This window comes from Channa argus, chromosome 12, assembly GCF_033026475.1.
Source record: "Channa argus isolate prfri chromosome 12, Channa argus male v1.0, whole genome shotgun sequence".
Taxonomy (NCBI): domain Eukaryota; kingdom Metazoa; phylum Chordata; class Actinopteri; order Anabantiformes; family Channidae; genus Channa; species Channa argus.
The window spans coordinates 6,338,638-6,364,228 of record NC_090208.1 but is presented as its reverse complement, the minus strand read 5'-3'; the positions used below and the strand labels follow the sequence as shown (position 1 = coordinate 6,364,228).

The 25,591-nt window shown below is 39.1% G+C and overlaps 2 protein-coding genes across 4 annotated transcripts; one reads left to right on the top strand and one right to left on the bottom strand.

Moving 5' to 3' along the window:
- The first annotated feature begins 745 nt into the window (after positions 1–745).
- LOC137137962 (V-set domain containing T-cell activation inhibitor 1-like) lies at positions 746–10,862 on the top strand. Of its 2 annotated transcripts, XM_067524814.1 has the most exons (4): positions 746–1,043; positions 3,336–3,689; positions 6,823–7,176; positions 8,541–10,862. In XM_067524814.1, the coding sequence occupies exons 1-4, from the start codon at positions 977–979 to the stop codon at positions 8,636–8,638; spliced, it is 873 nt and encodes a 290-aa protein (XP_067380915.1). In that variant the 5' UTR covers positions 746–976; the 3' UTR covers positions 8,639–10,862. The 2 variants fall into 2 exon arrangements, 1 of the variants encoding a protein (XP_067380915.1); XR_010915872.1 differs by lacking the exons at positions 6,823–7,176; positions 8,541–10,862 and adding an exon at positions 4,752–5,920 and having other exon boundaries at positions 870–1,043.
- A 3,291-nt stretch (positions 10,863–14,153) lies between these two features.
- Positions 14,154–25,326, bottom strand: LOC137137958 (alpha-tectorin-like). Of its 2 annotated transcripts, none has more exons than XM_067524807.1 (20): positions 25,015–25,326; positions 24,513–24,545; positions 23,812–23,887; positions 23,448–23,542; positions 22,525–22,743; positions 22,308–22,379; positions 21,897–22,008; positions 21,655–21,754; positions 21,100–21,349; positions 20,759–20,924; positions 20,496–20,586; positions 20,108–20,170; positions 19,603–19,805; positions 18,769–18,900; positions 18,339–18,526; positions 17,422–17,570; positions 17,097–17,342; positions 16,818–16,977; positions 16,176–16,268; positions 14,154–15,336 (listed from the first exon to the last, which is right to left on the bottom strand). In XM_067524807.1, exons 3-19 carry the CDS (start codon positions 23,855–23,857, stop codon positions 16,176–16,178), a joined length of 2,385 nt encoding a protein of 794 aa, XP_067380908.1. In that variant the 5' UTR covers positions 23,858–23,887; positions 24,513–24,545; positions 25,015–25,326; the 3' UTR covers positions 14,154–15,336. The 2 variants fall into 2 exon arrangements, with proteins under 2 accessions (XP_067380908.1, XP_067380907.1); XM_067524806.1 differs by lacking the exon at positions 14,154–15,336 and adding an exon at positions 15,697–15,934 and having other exon boundaries at positions 25,015–25,325.
- Positions 25,327–25,591: the final 265 nt, after the last annotated feature.

The window sequence follows — 25,591 nt, the reverse complement described above, 5'->3', positions numbered from 1 at the left end:
GGACTCCTTTAAACTTTCCCCACACACATCACTATCACTCTGACTGTGGTTGGCAAAAGCAGAAAGCAGATCAATTTCCTTTTAGTTCTGTTTCCATTACTTTCATCATGTAAAACAAGTGGCATAATATAGAATTGTATCTAATTATTTTCAACAGGATGTGTTGGCTGTGATTTACAGTACACTTATAAAAAGTACACACCAGAGCTCAATAAATGAAAAAATAAATGTCAAATCACTCCTGGTGTTTAAAATTAACATTACATTTCAGCAGAAGAAAGAATCTGCCGTTCAATCTGAGCAGGAAAACTGTAAAAAGATCACACATCTTACAAAAACACACACTCACACGGCTAAAAATGTAACTTCCTTAGTGTTATCATGTTGTAAGCAACGTGGTGAAATGGATATCACCGGGAAAACTCCTGGGAAGCGTCCATCTCCTCTGGGTCCTCATAGATAGTTTAATCATCGCACACTTTTAATGTAACAAGAGCAGCTGCAGTGCACCAGTTAGTCTGTCCCACCCATTATCTCTACTACCTCCGTCTCTTAACATCGGCAGCCATGACCGCAATGTCGACTTATCAGAGCACGCTGCATCTATTTGCAACCATTTACAACTCAAAGGCAAAAATGTCACAGAAAAGCTTAAGAAAAAAACAGCTAAAAGATAAACGGAAAATGAAATGCAGCAGATGGAACAGGAAGTTGTCTTTTTAAAACCTGTATTTTTAACCCAGATGTTTATTGCTCTTTTAAAATTGCTTTGTCAAATTCCTTTTGAAATTCCATTATTTCTTTCAGACTTACTTTATTTATTTACTTATTAATTTACTATACTAAGTCTGCTTTTAACATAAACAGTGGGAGGGACTATGACATAAGCGATAGATGAAGCTAGGAAAAGACTTGGATGCACTTAGCATTCTTCCAGTGCTAGAGATCGCTGGGCAGAGTCTGGTGCTCCTCCATTATGCATTATTTCAAATCTGTTTTTTTCACGCTAATAGTACAAGGGATCATAACGGCTGCCTGTGGAGGTAAGTGTTAATGTGGGCAAATGTTTTTAATGCTGACAGATCAACTGTAATGGGACCATAATTCTACGTTGTGTCTGGTCCACATCAATGTTTTCCTCAACAAACAGTCTTTGACTTTTATTTATTTCACTAGTTCTGGTTAATAAACAGACTAAATTGATTAAATAGTTATGAAAACATTTGATAATTATGTTTTGATGGATCTACTAATTCTGGAAAATATCAATATAATTGTTTCTTAATACACATGGTTAAACAACAACAACAACAACAATCAAAAAGAAACACAATTGTTTTTTTAATATTTGAAAGCATGTACAGTTTTGTAAAGTGTTTGGGTTCAAATGTGCTTGGGTGAAAACAGACTTTAAAGATTTAAAGTCGGTGCAGCTATGTATTTTCCAATCAAAAGTGAAAGTAAAACAGCTACATGTGCACGGTCATCTGGACCCTGGATATATTTATGTCTGAAGGGGGGAGACACAAGAAGAGATGTCATATTGTTTACACACAATTATAATATGTATTATCCTCAATTTAATAAAGTTGGTATTGAATATACACTCACCTTACTTATACAGGCAGCTCACATCCAATGCAGAAATCGATACAAAATTACTTAGAGACCTTATATACGTATAGAAATTCTATAACTTAGCATTCCTTGCTTGACAGTCAGCTTAGTTGGACATAGCTTTCATCAGTTTACCACAGAAAAAGAAACATTTTCTGAATTAGCGAATTATTAGCAGCCTGCTAGCTAAGCTAACAAGCTGACATCTGGTGACTCCAGCAAAGCTGGACACATAGTCTGCTCTGCTAACTTAGTTAGCTAAGTTAGCTCATGTTAAATGTCAAAGTAAACAAAAGAAACATTTTATTTCCAGTGGAAGTTCTGGTATTTAATTACAGCAATTGTTATTATCTTCTCAACTTACCACTATCTTGATAGCTCCTCTTCATTTTCAGTCCGTTTTCCTTGTTTCATTAGACCTGTTTCTTTACATTTTATCATCCACTACTTTCCTCTTAGGGAGGTGTGTAACTGGTAGTGTCATTGCAAACTTTGCACACAGCCAGTGTTGTACATAGTTTAACTTTTGTCAGCCCTCAGGATTCCCCTACTGGTCTGGGGCCCAAGCTTGCCGGCTAGCACGGAGCGCCTTTGGTTACACACATTATTTGGCAATAGTTTAATTTGTTAGTGACTTGTTCAATTCAATTCAATTCAACTTTATTTATATAGCGCCAATTCACAACAAAGTCATCTCAGGGCACTTTACAGAATAAAGTCAAGATTATAAAGATATATAAAGAGAACCCAACAATTCCCCCTGGAGCAAGCCATAGGCAACAGTGGAGAGGAAAAACTCCCTTTAACGGAAGAAACCTCCAGCAGAACCAGGCTCAGGGTGGACGGCCATCTGCCTTGACCGGTTGGGTTGAGTGGAAAGTGGAGAGAGAAAAGAACAGAGCAACAAAAAGCAACAGCAAAACATCGGGCAGATTGGTAGGACCAGTAGCTGCACGCTGGAAGACACACAGCTTCAAAGCCGGGGGACACCTGCAGAAAGGGACAGAGAGGGGGACAGAGGAGGACAAAGACAACTACGGGAGAGAACACACAGAGTTAATGACATACAGTGGTGACAATTGTGGGGTGAGAGGAGAGGAGAGATGGTCAAGAGGAGGAAAGTAGCTCAGTGCATTGGAGGGTGGGTCCCCCAGCAGTCTAAGCCTATGGCAGCATAACTATAACTAACTATATGCTTTATTAAAGAGGAAGGTTTTAAGCCTAGACTTAAAAGTAGAGAGGGTGTCTGCTTCCTGAATCTGAACTGGGAGCTGGTTCCACAGGAGAGGAGCTTGATAGCTAAAGGCTCTACCTCCCATTCTATCTTTGGAAATTCTGGGAACCACAAGTAGGCCTGCATTCTGAGATCGAAGTGGTCTACTGGGATGATATGGTGCTATGAGGTCTTCTATACATGATGGAACCTGACCATTCAGAGCTTTATATGTAAGAAGCAGGGTTTTAAATTCTATTCTACATTTAATGGGAAGCCAATGGAGAGAAGCTAGTGAAGGTGAAATATGATCTCTCTTGCTAGTTCCAGTCAGCACTCTTGCTGCAGCATTTTGGATTAATTGCAGGCTCTTTAGGGAGTTACTGGGGCATCCTGAAAGTAGGGAATTACAGTAGTCCAACCTAGAGGTAACTTGTTACTACTGTGTTCCTGCTCTTTCACTCTAAATGTCTTTACTGAATTATTTTTTTCTGTTTTTATTTAGATCCACTGAAGGTACAAGCACAATCTGGACAAAATGTTTTACTGAAATGTCTCGGACATACACATTACCCCATTGAAGCGGTGAAGTGGTTAAAACCAGACCTGAGATCAGATCACTATGTCTACTTCTATCGAGAGAAACGGCCTGTTGAATACTACCAGCATGAGGATTTTGTGGGCCGAGTTGAGCTGAGAGACCCACAGATGACGGATGGAGATTTTTCGTTGATTCTGAAGAATGTCACCATCAATGACACTGGAAGATACGAGTGTGAAATTTCATACAGCAACACAGAACGTGTGAAACAAGCTCCTTCTAAGCTCTACTGTTCTTTCGATCTTAAGGTTGATGAAGGTAAATTCAGTCTTTTCATTGGATTTGAACTGCCTAGTTTTTAGTAGTTGAGGAAGTACTGACATCTTTTAATTACTGTGGATTGGAGGCGTAAAAATAGCAGCATTACAGTATCAAAAGAAGAAGCAACAGGCAGAGAGGGAGTGAGTATAGACAGATGAAGCAGCCAGGCCTGATGAAATTAATTTATTTAAACTGGTAAAGTATGAGATTAAAACCAAGAATTACTGTACTTGCAAAACGGCATTTCAAACAGAGTCCTGAAGAATGTTGTATGTTGTACCAATCGTAAAGCCACTGAAAGCAAATTTGTGATTTTGGGCAACATAACTATAAGTTCATTAGATTTTATAACTGGAAGCTCAGATGAGCAGGCAAAAGAGGCCAACAGCAAACTCAAAAGATCAAACATTTACAAGCTGGTAAATGACTGGAGGCAAATACGAGAAATGGGAACAGGTGTGCACATGGATCAGAGGAAGGAAAACAGTCTGAGGACATCTGCGTAGATGTGGGCAGGTAGAGAAAAGCAGGACTTGTAGAAGATGGATTTCAGCTTTACGTGACCCTGAACAGGATAAGAGGTTACAGATAATGGATGGATGGAAGATGTGGATGATGGATGTAAGATTGGACAAAATAAATAGATCCAGGCCAGACAGACAGGTACAAGTGGATCAGTCATTTTGATATATCATATTAAAGACTGCATTTGCACTAAAAACATGTAGAACATTTACCAACAAAACCAAAAACATTCAACATATCAACATTAGATTTATTACCATGACAGCAGAAGGATTTGTCCTGAATCCACTGTAACACTGTTTTGCTGAGTGGTAGGACGAAAAAATGATAACAAAGTCTTCAGGGTTCTGTGTAGTAAAACTTAGCCAATTCAAATTGTTTTACTTCACCACAAACGAGACACGTTGGCAGCAGTTTCAGTTTATTGAACTCAGGGATTTATTGGCACTGTGGTGAATTATTAGAAATTTAAGGGATATTCTGCTTTGCTATAACACATGAGATAATGCCTCACAACTGGTCTCTTCTTTGCAGGTCCTGAAGGGTCCGGGTTTGCTAGCATCCTGCAGCTGGAAAAACATCTGATACTTACTGTTTCAATAGCTACTGTTGTTATTCTTATAGTTTTTTAGGAACCATTATTTGTGTAGCAACGAAACATTGAGGAGGTAGATCCCAGTCTGCTAATTCTTTACAAGACAAAACCTCAAGCCCAAACACTTATGAAAGCTGAAGAGATTAATCTCCAGAGGTTTCTCTCCGAGTGACAAACATGTCACGAATTCATGTGACCATTGCTCTGTATGATGAGCTTGTTTACATGTATTTGAAGCAGGAAAAATGGATGACCACAACGCCACTGTTCAAACAAGATGGAGGATTCTACCATTTTGGCAGAATAACATATTGGTTGTGTTTGAAGTATATAAAGTAGTAGTTGCAAAAGTGCAAAGTGCATGAACTATACTGTTCACCTTCTTTAAGATGAAGATTGCTGTTTAAAGTAAGAATAAATGCCTTGAGTGGAGGTTTAGCTCACTACAGGCTGAGTTTAGGCCTAGAGTGAGAGGGGGAGTCGCACCCTCGAGATGTATTTGTTTTTACATTTGCTCTGTGGTTTTCAAACTTCAGACGTGTGTCCAAAATGACACAAGGGTTTCTGGTCTGCTCATTGTTGATCTATTAATTATGGAAAATATCAATATATAGGTTTCTTAATATGCATGATTAAACAACAACAACAACAACTAAAAAGAAACACAATTGTTTTAAATAATATTTGAAAGCATGTACAGTTTGGTAAAGTGTTTTGGTTCAGAAGAAGAGGCACAGGGTGAACACAGATTTAAAAGATTTAAAGTAGGTGCAGCTATGTGTTTTCCAATCAAAAGTGAAAGTAAAACGGCTACATGTGCTCAGTTATCTTCCCTGCATGCAGGTATGTTCCTGGATGTATTTATGCCTGAGGGGGGGAGACACAAGAAGAGATGTCATATTGTTTACGCACAATTATCATGTGTATTATCCTCAATTTAATAAAGTTGGTATTGAATATAACTTGGTTGTTTATGGACATCTGACAACTTGCATGGAGCTCTGGGTTTTCAATGTTTTAATGCGGATCCCAGAACAACTGACAGCAACACTGGATAACACTCACCTTACTTATCCAGGCAGCTCACATCCGATGCAGATATCAATACAAAATTACTTAGAGAGCTCTATACATTCCGAACTGCCCTCTGGGGACAATCAACTAAGTAGCTTACACTGTGCTTTAGTGACTTTATTTTTGTAATTTTTGTCCAACTGTTACACACAGAGACTGTTGGGGCTCTAGATAAAAATGTATGTGTCATAAAACCGTTATGCTTAAGAAATGGAAAATACAATAAAATACCCACGAAACTGCAGAAAAACTTATTGTAATACACTGTAGTAATTTATATTACACTTATATACGTATCTAAATTCTATAACTTAGCATTCCTTGCTTGACAGTCAGCTTAGTTGGACATAGCTTTCATCAGTTTACCACAGAAAAAGAAACATTTTCTGAATTTGCGGATTATTAGCAGCCTGCTAGCTAAGCTAACATGTTGACATCTGGTGACTCCAGCAAAGCTGGACACATAGTCTGCTCTGCTAACTTAGTTAGCTAAGTTAGCTCATGTTAAATGTCAAAGTAAACAAAAGAAACATTTTATTGCCAGTGGAAGTTCCGGTATTTAATTACAGCAATTGTTATTATCTTTTCAACTTACCACTATCTTGATAGCTCCTCTTCATTTTCAGTCCGTTTTCCTTGTTTCATTGGACCTGTTTCTTTACATTTAATCATCCACTACTTTCCTCTTAGGGAGGTTTGTAACTGGTAGTGTCATTGCAAACTTTGCACACAGCCAGTGTTGTACATAGTTTAACTTTTGTCAGCCCTCCGGATCCCCTACTGGCCTGGGGCCCAAGCTTGCCGGCTAGCACGGAGCGCCTTTGGTTACACACATTATTTTGCAATAGTTTAAATTGTTTGTGACTTGTTACTACTGTGTTCGTGCTCTTTCACTCTAAATGTCTTTACTGGATTATTTTTTCTGTTTTTATTTAGATCCACTGAAGGTACAAGCGAAATCTGGACAGAATGTTTTACTGAAATGTCTTGGCCCTACACATTCCCCCATTGAAGCGGTGAAGTGGATGAAACCAGACCGGAGATCAGATCACTACGTCTTCTTCTATCGAGAGAAACGGCCTGTTGAATACTACCAGCATGAGGATTTTGTGGGCCGAGTGGAGCTGAGAGACCCACAGATGACGGATGGAGATTTTTCATTGATTCTGAAGAATGTCACCATCAATGACACTGGAAGATACGACTGTGAAATTTCATACAGCAACGCAAAACGTGTGAAACATGCTCCTTCTAAGCTCTACTGTTCTTTCGAACTTAAGGTTGATGAAGGTAAGTTCAGTCTTTTCACTGGATTTGAACTGCAAGGTGTTTTTAGTAGTAGAGGAAGTACTGACATCTTTTACTTACTGTGGATAGGAGATGTAAAAATAGCAGCAGTACAGTATCAAAAGAAGGGGGGGGGGGGGCTGTAGCTCAGTTAGTAAAGGCAGTCGTCCACGGACCACATGGTCAGTGGTTCCCAGCTCTGGCTATATGTTGAAGTTTCTCTGGGCAAGACACTAAACCCCTAACAGCACATTCCCCTCCCCAGCTGTGCAGTGCTGGTCCAAGCCCGGTAGAAATTGGGGAGGGTTGCGTCAGGAAGGGCATCTGGTGTAAAAACTATGCCAAATCAACATGCGGACAATGATCCACTGTGGCGACACTGACCTCACAGGATAAGCCAAGAGGACAGTATCAAAAGAAGAAACAACAGGCAGAGAGGGAGTGAGTATAGACACATGAAGCAGCCAGACACTTTGGATATGAAATTAATTTATTTAAACTGGTAAAGTATGAGCTTAAAACCAAGAATTACTGTACTTGCAAAACGGCATTTCAAACAGAGTCCTGAAGAATGTTGTATGTTGTACCAATCGTAAAGCCACTGAAAGCAAATTTGTGATTTTGGGCAACATGACTATAAGTTCATTAGATTTTATAACTGGAAGCTCAGATGAGCAGGCAAAAGAGGCCAACAGCAAACTCAAAAGATCAAACATTTACAATCTGGTAAATGACTGGAGGCAAATACGAGAAATGGGAACAGGTGTGCACATGGATCAGAGGAAGGAAAACAGTCTGAGGACATCTGCGTAGATGTGGGCAGGTAGAGAAAAGCAGGACTTGTAGAAGATGGATTTCAGCTTTACGTGACCCTGAACAGGATAAGAGGTTACAGATAATGGATGGATGGAAGATGTGGATGATGGATGTAAGATTGGACAAAATAAATAGATCCAGGCCAGACAGACAGGTACAAGTGGATCAGTCATTTTGATATATCATATTAAAGACTGCATTTGCACTAAAAACATGTAGAACATTTACCAACAAAACCAAAAACATTCAACATATCAACATTAGATTTATTACCATGACAGCAGAAGGATTTGTCCTGAATCCACTGTAACACTGTTTTGCTGAGTGGTAGGACGAAAAAAATTATAACAAAGTCTTCAGGGTTCTGTGTAGTAAAACTTAGCCAATTCAAATTGTTTTACTTCACCACAAACGAGACACGTTGGCAGCAGTTTCAGTTTATTGAACTCAGGGATTTATTGGCACTGTGGTGAATTATTAGAAATTTAAGGGATATTCTGCTTTGCTATAACACATGAGATAATGCCTCACAACTGGTCTCTTCTTTGCAGGTCCTGAAGGGTCCGGGTTTGCTAGCATCCTGCAGCTGGAAAAACATCTGATACTTACTGTTTCAATAGCTACTGTTGTTATTCTTATAGTTTTTTAGGAACCATTATTTGTGTAGCAACGAAACATTGAGGAGGTAGATCCCAGTCTGCTAATGCTTCAAATCAACAGTTACAAGAAACATCCTTAAACCCCAAACCTTCTGAAAACCGAAGAGATTAACCTGCATTTTGGTAACATATTGGTTGTGTTAAAAGTATATAAAATAGTAGTTGCACATTTGCTCTGTGGTTTCTGGCCTAGTCATTAAGTTAGAATAACTAATATGTACATCCAAGAAACGTGTATTTATGATATGAACCATATGAAATAGATTTTAATAAGATTCACTACCACTGGTACTATTATGCAGCTGTTGGAAGAATAACACAGGAAAATTTGCCTTCCATGATTTTCCACTAAACAATTAATGCAAAAAACCCCACAGTCCTGCTGCCAGTTGTCACTGACAAATTAAACCAGCACACACATTATTGTAGGATGTATGTAAAGTAGTAATTAATAATTGATACTAAATATCAATAGATATTGGAAGTAAACTTGCACCATTATAGTTAAACTGAAAACGATTAAATATTTTTCTTTTAAAAACAAAATGCTGGTGTGTTTTTAAAGCTTTGCAGAGCACAGGAAGCTCTCTCAGCTCACTGTCTCACAGCTTCTACCTGTGGATCAATAACTTCCCGAACGACAGGCAGCCGAGTATGAGGCTATGAAAATACACTTTCCAAACATTTGGCCATTATGACCACCAAAGGGCTATGTGGTTCCCCCCCTCCTCTATCTGCATACAATGGATCCACCTTCTCAAGCTCCTTCAGTAAAGCTCTGTAACCTCATTTCAGATAGATTGGATAATAGTCAAAACATATATTAGGTTTTAAAAAATATCAACCATATAGAGGAGGTAATAACAAAAACTTTTACGTATGATCTACGATGTGGTCCCAATTTCAATGTGAAAGTAAAATCACTAGAATTAGGGTAAAACTAATTAAAACTAACTAAAACTATGGCCAAACCATGGTCTTGTTCCTAAATATAACCATGTAGATTTTGTGCCTCAGTGTAACCAAACTGTGAATCATTTCCACCATCAATGGTGACGGAGGTTCAACTAATGTTCCTGTGAGTCTTTTGAGATGGTAGGGACTAGGTATAAAATGATGTATTTCTTTTTATTAGGCACATTCTAGTACAACCAGAGAAAAGACCCAAATCTATTTCCCACTGTTGACATGATTGGAAGATTTGTCAATGTGAAGGCGAAGATTAAAACTCCAAATCAGCTCCATTACGGCCACATTGTAGGTGAATGTGTATGTTTCCTGTAATGTTTTTAGTAGAGTAGTAGGCATTTAATCATTGTTACTCTTTATGCATGAATGCACCATTATTAATACAATAGTAAAACACATACCTTCACTTGTTGTATTTACTCTTGATCTGTTATTCCACAGTGTCAGTGTGTTTGTGGATGTGAATGGGTCTAAAGATTCAGTACGTCAGGGTTTGGTCAAAGACAGATTGGGGCAGACCTGTTTTGTTTTTGCAAAATGAACAACCATCATTCCTGATCTTTGAGATTGTTGCAATATGGAAATTGTTTCTCTCACATGATTCTTCTACAGGGAGATCAACGTTACTAAGGATCAGCTGGAGAAAGACGACACTGGCGGCAATGACTATAGTACAGTATGATATAATAAGATGTCACTATAATATCCTTTCACCTGGATTTTATCAGTTTGTCTGGTGAGAAAAGTAAGTGAATTCAAAGCGATTTCAATCAAATCTAACTGGGCTCAGTGGTGCCCAAACCTGCACTCCAGTGAGTGACATCAGATTTGAGGTTTAAATGAGAGCTACAAACACTTTCAGCATTTGCAAATGTGAACGACAGGTGAATCCCAAATCCTTTAACTGATGGTTCTTTGATACTTGAGACCATGATAACTCTTAAGTCACAAAGAACAGACATGACTGCAGATGAGGGTTTCGAGAAAAGATGTCTTGTTTCTTTTAAAACAATTTACTTCGTTCCTCTCTCCTCGTCTTTTCCTTGCATCTCTTCCAGCGGGGGACACTTTACATTCATATCTAATGAATGTAAAGTAGTGAAGAGCATCAGACAGACTGGCCATCAACAGACAGAGTGCTGTTAATGAAGTGAAGTGTTTTATAAACTTGTGGTTATTACATTACACTGTATGATGAATGCTGATAACAATGGATACATGTGCAATGTTTGCTGAATAAAAACTATGGCTCTATAATTTGGTGTAATTTTGTGTAACTCAACAGCAAACACATTACCATGCCGCCACTTTCAGACATTGGGGCCAAGATGTACAATCCTCATTTTTGTGCAGAAATGCAGTAAAAGTTTAGCTGATATTTTTATGAAACCTCAGCGTCCTACTATGCTACTGTAAAGCTACTTGGTAGCTCAGGTTTCTCCTGAGCTGAGGCAGAGGGAGATGTTGTACTGGCTTTTTACTGAGTGAATCAGAAACAAGTTTTATCACCTGTCAGAATTTCACATCGTATAGCGACACATATATAGGCACATACTAGTACAACCAGACATCAATACCTGTTATGTAGATACAGAGGGGCCCATTCATAAAGTAGATTGGTATCAACACGTCTAAAGCTCAATGATGTTTTAAACTAACAAGTTCTAAAATAACCTAAAGGACAGGCGTCCATATGAACATTGAAACAGTTACCTGTTGTCACCATTCCTCCCTCCAGAACATGCTTCTTGTGATGAAGGGCCAAAAGCACAGTCCTCCATCCGTGCAAAAATATACTAAAAGGTTTATCTGAAGACAAAGACAAAGGCTTCCACATTCCAAATGACTCACATTAATCAGATGTCTTTTAGTTAAGAATTCACTATTTGTGTTATTTTTCTTTCACTGTCCAACTGCCTAAACCTCTTTTTTTTTTTTTTATAAAAATGCATCGGAACATATTTTTTACAGAACTGGGGCTGAACAGGGACTGTGGATTTTGGCCCCCATCACTTCCAAAAAAGGGCTATAGGAAATGTACGGTAAGACCACTTTGTATTCACATGGTGGCACCTGATGCCCTTGAAAAACGGTGAACCTGTGCTTACACATGCATTTATTGAAGACTAAACCTGGTTCCAACATGGCCACTGGCTCTGACCTTCTTGCGAAACAATAATGGGGAAAATAAATTTGCCTGCTGCAACATACCACAGAAAGTATCATAATATCAGCATCAGATTTGTAACATGCAAATAACCTGACAGTCCTTCTTTCGGCTGAGCCCGATACACACAAGAATCCAAATCTACACACACGGCTTTAATCAAAGAGAAGTATTGATACACTTAGATAATGGTGAGGAGTAGCTGAGAGCATTTGGAGCCATAGAAGACAGCAATCAGAAACTATCTCTGTGGAGGTTAGTGCTTTTAACAACTGTGATTAAATATTAATGAAATTGTTTTTTAAATTATTTCATACCTGGAGGAAACCCACGCTGTCTGCTCCGGTTTCCTCTCACAGTTTTCACTTTGAGTTGGCCATGGATGTGAATGTTAGTGTGAGGAATTGTCCGCGTCCATGAATCATAGTTGTATGATTTACATCGATCAGTCATGATAGACAAGGGTACAACATGGGTATAAACCAGGTGGTGACTAAACCGACCTATACACAGCTGGATGTACCGTGCACTCTGGCAGCTGTCAATCGTGGCCATTTTTTTTTTTTTTTTTTTTTTACCATGCTGACTCCTGTCCATCACATTCTCTATATGCTCCATAATTTACAATCTTGTAGATCTATGCAATAATTTGACTTAAACAATTTCCTCATTTGTAATATAATAAAGCAGAAGTATAACATGGCTCAAAAGGAGAATACGCTAGTACTATTATGTCAAAATTGCACTTACAGTGCTGCACTTGAGTAAATGTATTCAGTTCAACTGCTGTTTTGATTTGTTCGTTGATACAATGGACATGGTTGAATATCAAAAAGATAAAGATAAAATTTACTGTAAAACATATTGAGTTGAATCAATTTAGAGCCACCATGTATGGATTAAAACTTCTGAGCATTTTGGTGTTTGCTTAGATTTGCTTGGTTTTATCTGTTTCTACAGTTGCATTATATTGTTGGTACGGTACAAGTGTTGGTATGTGTTTTGCAAACACATCCATTGCATTTTATTCAAGTTGTTCAGATTCCCATCTTTACAAACAGTCCAGACGTCCCCATGGTTCTGACGTGAGCTGTTTGGAAGTCAAACATCAATTATTATTCATGAGCCCCCACTCTGATTGGCTGGATGTGTGGCCTCCATGTTGAATCCCAGCCAGTAGGATCATGTAACTAATGAGTCATGCATGTTCTTTTACACTGCGGCTGCAGCTATGTAATAGTGAGTCTGGTGGTCTGGTTGCAGTTTTAGACCATTTTTAAAGTTGTGGACCTCTTTGGTGTTCAGGAGAGGGTGCTCCACACCATAAATTCTGCTTGTTTCTAATCTAGTGACTAGTGCAGATGTTTCTTAACCTTTGAAAAGAACAAAAACCTCCAACACTGTGAGTTCAGACAACCTTCATCCCCATCTTCTTCTCTCAGTGTTCATATTACTTACCACATGTCTTTATTCAAATGTTCCTAACAGGCAAAATTTCAGCAGTATGGAAATTGTCTTGCCCCTACATAGGAGTGGAGACTCGATTAGGGAGATTTTTGGTACTGCCACGCCTTCACTTTAAGCCGTTTTCATCATACAGCTCCTTAGTAAAGCTTTGTTTAGTTGCATGTTTTTTCATCTCCTCTTCCTCAGGCCTAAAAACTGACACATCAGTAATCTCATCTTCTCCTGGCAACAGCACCTCCAGTCTGAACGATTGCTTGGATATCAGTACGATTGTTTTCATCTCCACGACCTTCACGGTTACCAAACTGTTCTTCGTTTTCCCCATCTCCATCTTCGTGCTGTTCCTGGGTTAACCTGAGTGGAGCGCTATCTGGCTGTTGTTCACCCCCTCACCTACCGGGGGTTAAAACAGTCAGGGGGTGTCAGGATCTGCACTGTGTATGTTTGGCTGCTGTGTGTCAAATGGAGCAGGTTCACAGCTTTTTACTACCCTGAATTGCCCATTTTTCAATTGTTTAGCTTATTGGTTCTCTCTGGTTGTCGTCTCTTTCTGCAGCATCTCTGTTCTTCATGTTCTAATTCATCGAGGGCCAGGAGATGTAGGCAAGAACAGGGAGCGGGTTGACCAATTAAAACAAAAGGGCTTTCAACACAATATTGATGATAATGGGGGTGTTGTGGCTCTGGTTTGTAGGGTTTCTTGTTGGTCTTGGTATCAGTGCTACTCCACTGCAGAGCTACAGGGCTTGGTGTGTGGCGACGATATATGTTGCTGTTCCAGTGCTACAACTAAAAACATAAGGCTGTTTGTATTCTATATTTTTCTGTCATTGAAATCCATTGTCAGTGGCTCAAACAGAAGAAAATGCTGCATTTGTTTGGGATTATTTTTCAGCAGTGGATTTATATTCAATTGGTACTTTGTGTATGGCTCAAATAAATAAACTACATCAGGGTTCAAATACATACAGAACACGTTCATATCAATTCACTGTAGCTTTTTTCCTGGGCTTTGCTCTGGCTTACATAATTTCATTTGAATACAGAACTTTCTGTTATTAGGTCATTTGAATAGTGTCAACTGTTTATGTAAATGAATAGTTAAAGTAATCATTCTTAATGGTGTCTTCTTTATGGAGGTTTGCAGGTGGACCTTTCTCAATAGTAAATGGTCTGCACTAACATACTGTAGCACGTTTCTACCCTGATGGTACCCAAAGCACTTTATGCTGCTTCTCTTTCACCAATGTGGGAGCCTACGAACACTCACCAGTGGCAACTACGCTGTTTTTGAACGTTTTTGAACAGAAGACGAATCTAAAGAGACCTTTACACATCACAGTCAGATTCTCCTGGATAAGCTGGTAGAAATCTGGATTGCTGAATGGAGACCTGGATGTGTAAAGGTACAGTACAATAACCTCTTCTAGATTAAGCAGCATTATTTGAGATCATCATACAGAGTTTTATGTTTACATAGATGTTTCAGTTTAAGCAGATCTAGTATGGTGATTTATTTAAACTTGGCTCTTTTAGTTTGTTAGATTAATTAACCCGCAACCCAAACAGGATATGTGGTTACAGATAATGGATGGATGGCTAGTTCTCTGCGGTAAGAGGACCCTTATTTACTAACACATTCAGATAAGAGAATATGGAGGCAAAATGTTCAGGAGGGTGCATTGACTGTCTTTGAGGTGACAGTTGTTTGCATTTTGGCTTCTCTTTTCTGACGCCATTTTATTTCCTCTGATATGTTAGTGGTTTTGATGTGAAGACATTGGTCAAAAAACACTGATCAGTTGTACAGTTTTATGTGAAGCCTGGATAAAGCTGCAGGGGAATAAGAATTTTTTTTTTCAGAGTTGTATTTTGAAACAATAACATTTTTTTCAAGCAGTGTGATGTACTGTATCTAAAAACTCAGAAGTGCTGAGTTCTGTTTTTTCAGCTCAATGAACATGTTTTCAAATACTAATCCAATATCATCATCCTGTGGGTCCTGTGGGGATTTGATCAGCTGTTGAACAAACAGCAGCTGCTCTCCTGGTGCTGAGGAAGTGATCTGTAGCCACCTGCTGGTTGCTTCACACAGAAAATGTAATAAAGGGGAATATTCTGTTTTTTTTTATCTAACAAGTTTAAATGCATTTTTGTAGTGTTTTCACTGATACTTTTGTCCTTTTTTGTGCAGCTCTCTGTCCCTACTTTTTTGTTACAGAGGAAGGAGACAAAATCTTCCAGATGGCGATTCGATTCACACACATAATATAATCTCTGGATATAATTGCCATTTATGGAATATTGTTTTCATTCTGTGTATGTTAAATTAAGAGCTCTACCAAGATCCTAATGTATTTTATCCATAATTGTAGTTCATCATTGCATCAGTTTGTGAAAAGAGCCCTAGATTGTCAGAACTGTTTGAATCAGGAGTTAATAAACTAGAGTTTCATTCAATCCTTGTTTATTTGTTGTGTGGAGTAATGTTGTAGTTATGTGTTTTGCACATGTTACATGATACCAGACCAAATGGTCACTTTGAATTTGAAACAAATGAAAAGGGTTTGGTGGTGAGAACGAGGCTGCAAAATTCAATAAAACATACATATCAGTAAAGACAATCACAAGAATTTGCTGTGAAAGTTGACAGCCTGTCAGTCAGAGTCACCACGAAAACAACCTGAGAAAACAAACAGACCAAACTGTGTTTTACAGTAACAGTGTCTGCATCCCTTTGAACCCGTGGTGCAATGACTGTCCCACATGTAACAGTGTTTTCTTGTTGACTTTCTACTCTCAGTTGAGCAGCAGAAAAAAGCTTTTTTTGTTCAATCAATCAGATCAATGACATCACTAACAAACATACATTTACATCTCAAAATGATGGAAATCTAGTGTATATCAGCAGACTGGTTTCTTACCTAATTACTCCAAGCCATTGAGATGACGGCCGCAGTATCATCTTTATTTTTAGGCCTCAGTGATCTGCGCCTGCGAGAAGCTCCTTTACAAACCTGGAAAATAAAAGGGAGAGAAATTTGAAATCCAGACTTTAGGAAAACAATGATCCAGAGGTTTGTTTGATTAAAGCTGCTAAGAGGAAACATTTGTAATGTCTTCAGTTCGATCATATACAGTATTTCTTTTACATTAAGTGTAAAACAAACATATACAGAATCTGGATGCGAGAAAGGGCGAAAATGGGAAATAAATTTCAAAAAGTAGCATATCTGGATCATTTAAATGTCAAACTTTTTAGCAGTAAGCAATAAGATTTCTGTAAAAGTGTCATGTCATCACTAAAGTAGTCAAAATTATATACTTTGGGGCAAGATGACAAGGACTGCAGTAATGTGTCTTGATTAAAAGCAGAAAAGTTGGAAAGTGAGTTCTATTTGTGTACTTTAAAGAAGTAAATTGGATGTGAATCTAAAAAAAAAAAAAACACCTGAAGTCATCTGTTCTCTCAATTCAAACTATCTGCACAGATCACTACTATGGTTCCTGATTCAACTCTGATTCTGAATAGGTCTCATTCTTGTGTGTTTGATAGAGAGATGTACCGGGAGACAGTTGTTCTCTTTGATACACAGCTGCAGTTTGCAATGCAGGTAGATGTCACCAGATTTCCCAGTGAACTGGAACAAGTTGAAGGTGAAGTAGTTGGATGTTCCCAGTCCGTTTCCCTCCACCTTCACCGTCTGGTCAGTGGGGTTCGCACAGCTGCTCACAAACAGGAAAACAGACAGAACATCAGAGCAGATGTTGGTTTCAGGAATCAAACATCACATTTATTAAAGAATCTCTGACAACAGCAGCTCACACCTGAGTGTGTGTCTCACCCATTTATGATCAGGTCGTATCTCAGACTCCCACTGGGAGATGGTTCACTGGTTGCCCAACAAGAATCAGTCACCACAGCAACCAAGCTGTCATCAAGTCCATCAGTCTTAAGCTCCACCCAGATGCTCTGGTCCAGCTGGACTGCAGTGCTCGGGTCCACAGCTTGAGTACGTTCAGCATCATTGTAAACGTTCATGGTCAGAGAGTAACTCCAAGCTCCAGATGTGATATGTTGAATCACAGAGCTGCAGAAAGGAGACACGCAAAGCTCATAAACCTCTTTACAAGTTTGAAGTGTAAACTGATTCAAATGAGGTCACGCACCTGTCTTTGATTTTGAAGGACATAGTCTTGATACCTGGTTGAGTGCGAACACAGGAGAAGTCAATGTAGACCTGATCACTACGAGTGATGATGTCAGAGCTGTTCTGCATCATGACTGTGTTCTTGTAGATTATTTGGCTGCCGTTGGTCTGCACGTTTACAGGAATGGAACTGTTAATTGTTACTTGTAAATTCTAACTTTCAGTATTAAAATTGTACTTTTCTTAGCTTGGATAGAATAAATGCTAAGCCATGACACACAAATCCTGCTTCTGCAACAAGATACATGTAAAAAAATAATGAATACCAAACAGTAATGACATATATACTTCTCTTTCTGGTCCTGGTTAGCACTTAGAAAGCAGAATTCAGTTTCAATTTGTTTTGGGTCAACAAAAGAGAAGAGGATTACAGTATTTCAATCTGCTGGATATAAAGCAGTCGATGTGTCATACAATGGAAACACTAGACACATTTTTAAGAAGATAAAACCCATTTTAAGATGACACAGAGGTTTCTGCCTAATAAAAATGCTAGAGAATTTAATTTGTGGGCTGTTATCACTCTGAGCCTTTGCACATCTCACTAACATTTTAACTTTATCCTAGTTATGCTGTAAAATGTTTTGTAGCATCCAGGCACATCAGGAGATATAGGCATGTAAAGCTGAGTGTCATCCGCATACAGATAGTGATTCTCAGTCTACTGATGACAACACAGAGGAGTAACATAGATTAAAAGTAAAGCATTAAAAATGCAATGGTTCAAAAATCAATACTTGGGCAATACTGCAAATTATTTCAAAATGTTAGGAGAAGATATCAACAGAAACTACAAAAAAAGTCTGAAAAAAACTTCATCCAATAAAGAATTTAACTAACTGCATCATCAATAAAGAGGTGAAGAAGCGAACCCACCGTGACCACCGCCCCACAGGTGTTGCTGTTGTTGAAGCTGAAGGTCACCATGTGGGTCTGCTGGTCCATGTGACCTCTGCAGGTCTGATCGTTGAGGTGTAAGGTGGAGTAGTCGATGCCTTTGTCCTCCAGGAGACAACCCACCAGAGAAAGTGAAGCAGAGTCCTGGCTGCAGATGGTCGAACCACCTGAACATTCAGCAACAGAGAGGAAGGAAATAAAAACATGAAACACTGAGCAGGTTACAGAGACTCTACAGACATTTACACCATGTGGGACACAACACATAAATCAAGGTTTTTTTTTTCTTAAGAATTCTGGCTGCAGAGAGAAACACCTGAGCATCATAATATTGTTCAGAAAAAAACACAATTACATATTTTTCAAATCATTGACATTTTTTGTCAAGCTGTTCTCACAGCTGTGGTACCTAAAGTGTTTCTCGCTCTGTACTCAGAGGCAAAAATGTCCCGACAGAAGCAGGCAGTTTCACCATCTGTCTTCTCACCACAGAACTCATGAGGACTGCATGTCCTATTCTGGCAGAAGGCTTCAGGGGCATCTACAAAGAGAAAAAGTATGAAAAGCTGTAATATAGAAACAAAACATCCTTGTGCTAAGAAATGCGAGGCTCTTTAATTGAATGTATAAAAAATGTGCTTGGCTATGTAGTGTTTGTTGTTTTATATAGTATGTATGTATGTTTACAATCATTTTAGGACGTTTTAATTTGTATAAACAGCTGGACATAAAACAGCTGGGCCTCCATGGAAATTTCCAAACCCATTCATCCATTTTCTTGTACTTCAAGTTAAGCATAGTACTTCTGATGTCCCATTCTCCCTGCAACATTTTCCAGCTCCTCCTGATTGATTAGTACTTTGCAATCCCTGAAGAGTATCTGAGGAGCTGAGGGTTGCAGTGGAGATCAAGTGGTAAATTAAAAGCTCCGATCTCGATTCATCATTTTCTGAATAACATTGCATCCGACTATGAGGTGCCATCTTTCATCCTAGCAGCTTCAACTGCAACAACTGTGGCTCCCTCCCTAGGTCCCTGCCTCTGCCTGGCTTGCTTTGCTAGACACTAGTCCCTAACCCCGTGGTCTCTGGGTCCACAGGCCCAATAGATCACGGCTTGGCCACCAGACATTTGTAATCAGGGGCCCCTCCCAAGATTATTCCCATTATTCCCAATATGAACCAATGGGTTCATATTTTCAATTGTGGAAACATTACAGGTTGAAAGTGAATGACTGTCTTACAGCACCCGGCCAATATCCTCCAGTCATCGTCTGTGTCAATGTCTCGCAGGCTGCAGGCTTTAGCATAGGCTTCCAGCAACTGACAGCTGAGTCCATCCACCGCAGGATATTTGCACAGCGTCTCAGTGCAGACAGTTATGTAGGGCTCTGGATTAATGATACTGTTACACACTGCGAAGGACAAACCCTGCAGGAGATTACAGCTGATTCACAGATAAAAGGAGAGAAAATGGGAGATCATTTTTCAATGTCTGATTTTCTGACATCCGTGCCATGATAGTGTTTAAGGACTGAGGTTTTCCACACATAGTGCAGACGCGAAGAGTATAACAATCAAAAGAAAATTCATACTGGTGCATCGCTTCTTCCAAATGAAAATAACCTGAATTCAGGTCTGTTTATCTTTATACCTGTTCCCATTATGTGATATACAATGCATTGCAATTTACTTTAAAGATGAAGCACAGGACAGAGACATTTCAAATTTATTCATGAATTAACTCACTGTGTTGTTGCCCATGTGCAGTTGATGGTGCTGTCAGCCGCGTCGTTGTACTGCGCCTCACAGCTGGAGGGCGATAAACAACACAGCATCAGTACTGTTTTCTATTGTGACTCATTCACAGGAACACAAAGACACTTCCTGACTGTTATGGGCTCAAGCAAAGAAGCATGTAGTCTTTATGTCTTCGCTTCAGTCCACAGGGCAAAAGCCCTGTTCTTCCAGACACATACAGAAAACTCAAAAGTGAAGTAGAGGAGATGGTCGTCGTTATCAGATAACGAATAAAACATAGTCAGCGTTTTAGAAAAGCTCATCTCAAAAGCAAAATGCATCATACATTTAAACTATTCAATAAGCAGAATTCAGTGAGCTGTGATTGAGATCTTACCTGTTGGCACTGTAGTCAGAAAGCCTGGCTTCCCTCCACTCACTGGAGTTACTGCACAAGCCATTGAAAATTACTGGTACACCCGAACCTCCTGGACACATTCAGGTTCAGGACAGAATGTGAGTCAGATTAGTTCAAACTGGATCAACAGACACGTCACCAAAGGACAGCAGAGTTTACTATCGATGCCAAAATGTAGCACTGGGCTCAACAGTCACCAATTCATTTTTATGTTGTAAGTGGCAAGAATTTATTTTTTGTACCGTTAAAAGTCATTTCAGCGGTGTAGCCATCAAAGAAGACTGAAACAGTGTAACCGCGGTAGCTGGGGAGAGACACCTTGGCGGTGACTCCAGTTTGGTCCTTAGAGAGCTCCACACCGTGAACCAGCTGAGTGGAGCTGTTGAGGGTCAGCATTGTGTTGTTCAGCTGCATCACAGAGACAAAGTGGAGGAAACACTGATTCAATCGTCTCAGACACAAACGGCCTGTTTTCACACCAACAACCACTGAGTTCAACACAGTTCAAACAACTGTTTCTGATCTCACTGAGAAGAACCATGCGAAGCAGCTCTGACACTGACTGAGTCTGTAGGAAACTTACCCGAACTCTGCCACCTTGTTCCAGGTGGATGAGGACACCTGAGCTGTCCAGTCTCAGTGTCACACTGTCCAAGAAGCTCACGTCTTTACGACGCCGTTCCTGAAAGTTCCCCAGTATGAGGAAGTCTGGGATATAGTAATCTGAGACCAGAGCGTACGCACAACGATCCTGGACAGAGTTAACTTGACGGAAAAGGTCGATGACAGTGGGGCCGGTCACAGTGCAGATAGCTGTGCTGCCCTTTTGGCAGCTGATGGAGGAAGAGAGAATCAACAATATCAACACCAGTTCAGTTATTGACCTACCTAGTATTTAATCACGTAGCACTAAAACAGGTGCAACAGAATTCCAGAGAAACGAGTCACTGTTATTATGTCAGTGCCTCTCTGGTCACTGATGTTGTTCTTATCACTGATGTGCTGAGTTAGTAATGATGCAAACCCAAACTCCTGCTGCAACTGCCCATTCGAAACTCAATGCAAAATAAATGAAGTTTAAGAAAAGCTGTCATCAAGTCTTATCAAGTGTTTTATCAAAGCCTTTCTGTTTACGTACATGCCGTGTCCTGTGGTATGGATGACTGCGGTCACATCACAGGCTAGACAGAATTCATCCGAAGTCATATACTGAGCTCTGCCAGGGCGATACAAAACCCCTGAGACATGAAGACAGGTAAACGTTAGTTTTAAAATCCACTGATCACTTACTAGTGTGTAAACTGTGTGTGCAAAATCTTAAATTTTCTCTATTTCACCACCAATGTTGACTTTTTTTGTGTGTGTCAGTTATTTGCTAACCTAAGTGTCTGCATCCACTGACGTCTATGATGCTGTACTCTTGTTGACTTTCAGGAGTGTTTGTTACATTCAGTTTGTTGACTAAGTCACCTTTGATTTGAACGTCATACACCTGTAAAGCAGCAATACAACCAATGTAACCATCACAGGAATGAGACAAATGTGGAAGAATAATTCTGTCTTATGTAAAAAAAAATATATACAACTTTAAAACAGTGTGTATTGCGAGAGGCAGAAATTGGTAGAAACATCATCTTTACCAAAGGCTATATTTTAACCCTAACAATCTATGGCTTCAGGTCCCTATGTGGAAACACTGCCAAAGTCCCTTTGAGTTTGTCCCCCGTTTTTGTCTGCAACCAGATATTTCTGCGTCCACTAGGAAAGAATTGCTGTCAAACCAGTACTCACTACTGAACCCATGCTAGAACTCCTCAGCTGAAGAGCTGCTTGTGTCCCGAAGTTAGCTAGCACCAAAGTACCCTGTAAAGAATAAAGAAATGAGAATCAGAGTTTTAGGAACATTTTCTGCACAGGTTTTCAGAAGGGTTTGGATTTACTTTTATCCAAAACAATGGGCACTGACACCATTTAAATTTATATAGTTGTGACTCTGAACACTACTCACTGATGTCCCCTTATGATTCAGATGTAAAACCACCGTTCCTTGTAAATGAGTCTTAATGGTCGGCAGACGCTGAAAGTAAAATTCTTCTTCTGAGGGATTTGGTGGAAGAATCTCCAAAGCTGCACCGACGCTGCTCGGCCCCACAAGACAGTCTCCCCTGGTCTGGGGGTCGTAAAAGCCATCGAAACAGACGACAAAGTGGTCCTTGGTGAAGTTTATCTGTTAAAAACCAGGGAGACATATCAAGTAAAAGCTAGAACAAAGTAAATGAGTTTTAACAAGTTAACCCAGTTAACGGTAATTCCTTTTTGGAAATGTTAGTGTGCACATTAGATTGTAGATCTCAGCATTACAACGATTTACATCCTTGTCACACGTTTATCTAAATTCAGTGCAGAGGTTTCTTGGATGAGTAGCAAACATTTCCACATAAAAGTCCAATTGACACAACTCAACTTCCAGAAAAATGATTGACGCTCCAGTTAAGCAACAAGTCACAGGCCCAGACCGTCAAACAGGAAGCGAGAGGTTCCGAGGCTTTTTATAGCAGGGGAAAATTGGGCTGTACCACGTTCAGTGGTGACAGAGGGAGGTTTTTTTTAGGTAACAGCCCTAGTTAAAGTATCCTGATCTGTTGTGTTTGTATTGTTTTAGATGGAAAAAGTACCAGAGTGCCTTAGCTGATTATTAACCATTCTAGTTTTATTTATTTATTTATTATGTAGTGGGTATTTCTGGTATATACAGACAGGAAGTAGAATGTGGTTGTGCTCCAATATAGTTCTGCTGCTACTAGTGCTGCTCTTTGAACCCTTTGAACAAGGATTCTATACAGGACCTGCAGAGGGCAGCAATACACCTTTAAGAATAATTAGATGAAGCTCTTCGGGTGATTAGTTCACTACAGGTTTCACGTTACTCACATAGATTTGTTTGTACATCTGTCCGTACAAAGTGATGGGACATGAGCTGATGTCCAGTTCTGAAGAAATACTAAATACCTGCTGCGCTGCAGCACCTGAACGGAGACACATGAAAAGAATTACAGTCTCTTGCTGACTGGACAACAGTGAAGCATAAAATGTGATACTATGAAGGAACAAATCAGCTTTTGTTAAACAATCAATCAGAACTTTTCAGAAAACAGCTTCAGCTTCTCCTCATCACTTCAAGTCATTCTGCTCTTTGTTCCTGATTCTTTGTTAGTGTCTAATGTTACTTCTGCTGACGTCCATGAACAAGTCTTGTGGGTGAAGGTTTTAAAATGGCTACTGTGTGTGAAGTTACCTGCCAGCAGGCTGAGAGCAGACAGGTAGATCAGGGGGTGGAGCATGTTGGAGGAGGACAGTCAGCTGATGAAGAGCTGGAGGAAACAGTTGGAAATGTTTGATTAGACAGACACTTTTTAAACTCAAAAATGGCAGATGGCCAAGATTAACATTTGCATTCTGAGCTCACAGTGTTCCTGACAGTGCTGTATGTCAACCAACATGGCTGAAAGCAAGAAACCTTTTTATCATAGATTTACAGCAACTGCCATAGGAATATTTGCAACATCAGCAGAACTACTGTAACCTGAACCTCAGGAAAGCTACGGTAATGCTGTCCTTCCTGGTCCACAAGAAAAAGTCACGCACTTTGCATTACACGAGTCTGTATGAACGCTACAACATAAAGTTTCATTGACTCTCACTTTATACTTTTGCAGTAGGACAAATGTTAATTTTTTTACTCTACATGTGCTTTAGTTTCTAGTTCCTTCACTGAGAACTCTACAAACAAAACATATTAAGCTTATAATATCTTATGTTTAGTTATAGATTAATCTACAAAACCATACAGAACTTTGAAAGCAAATTAAATGGCAACTTTTTTCAATGTAAATATAGTAAACAAGCTTTTGTGCTTTTAAGAATTCTGATCACTGGACTTGAGCAAACAAATCCAGAGACATATCCATGGTCTGTAAAATGTATTAGTGCTTTTACCTAATTCAAAGGATCTTAGTACTTCTATCACTGCTGGAAAAGACAATGATAAGAATACAACAAAGTTAATACCTTTACAGATGAATCAAAAACACATTGTCTGTCTATATGTAGCTTTAGAAATATAGTGTTGTTGTTTAACATTTCAGGTACTTATTTTGGCATAAATCACATTAATTTGAGGCATGTTTTTGAGTTTTGTCTTTAGAATTAAATCCATACATTTTTGAATGGACAAAATAATTTTAATAATACACCTCAGGACCCCCATACTGTCTTAATTGCAACAAAAACTGATGAAACTTTGCTTTAATGAAAGATGAAACATGTATTAATTTAATTTAACGTTTTTGACTAAAATAGTTTTGTGTCATTATACTTTTGGTTTTTAAAGGCTACTTTTTCATTTATAAAAAAAACAGTCAACAAATAGCTTTTTTACTTTTTTGACAATTAAATGAACCAGGCAGAGACTGACGGAGGAGTGTGCAGGTTGTCTTACCCTTTGGAGGTTGGATGGAGGAAGAGGATGAGGAAGATGAAGGTTGCTGTTCGACTGCTGGACAGATTCGTCTGTCGGTCTCTGTGCATGTGAGATGCTGGTTTCTTTGTTTCTTTTTATGTCAATCTTCAGTGCTGACAACACAAAGAAAGGGGGAGTGGAGGCTTAACAATGGTGTCACATTTTTGACCTGCTTTCTTCTTCACACACAGTTCAGCAGGTGACAAGTAGAGTAAACAATGTAATTTCGTTTAAACTAACCAAAGAAATTAATTCCTAAAGCAACACTTTAAGGTAAAGCCATTTAAGAAAACTAAAGATATTGCTGTGTTACTTTAAACCAGCCCAGTGTCAACAAGGTAACTTTGTCTGAGCACAATGGAGAAAAGATGTCTTGTGCAACATTGTGTTGAGGTTTCAAGATTGGACTTTCCAAATGGCATATATTGCAACATAGGAAGTGTTTTCTGTTTACTGAAAACTACGTGTCTAAATACAATACAATTCACTCAGTAAAATGTAGATCCACTGGTCTGTGTTGTAAATAGTCACTTATATAAAGCTTTTATCCAAAGTG

Coding starts and splice junctions, on each gene's coding strand:
- LOC137137962 (XM_067524814.1), top strand. CDS start 977: ATGCATTATTTCAAATCTGTTTTTTTCACGCTAATAGTACAAGGGATC. Junction 1,044..3,335: donor CATAACGGCTGCCTGTGGAG/GTAAGTGTTAAT, acceptor GTTTTTATTTAG/ATCCACTGAAGGTACAAGCA. Junction 3,690..6,822: donor CGATCTTAAGGTTGATGAAG/GTAAATTCAGTC, acceptor GTTTTTATTTAG/ATCCACTGAAGGTACAAGCG.
- LOC137137958 (XM_067524807.1), bottom strand. CDS start 23,857: ATGCTCCACCCCCTGATCTACCTGTCTGCTCTCAGCCTGCTGGCAG. Junction 22,009..22,307: donor GTTCTAGCATGGGTTCAGTA/GTGAGTACTGGT, acceptor GCTGCTTTACAG/GTGTATGACGTTCAAATCAA. Junction 16,978..17,096: donor TACGACCTGATCATAAATGG/GTGAGACACACA, acceptor GTTTGTGAGCAG/CTGTGCGAACCCCACTGACC.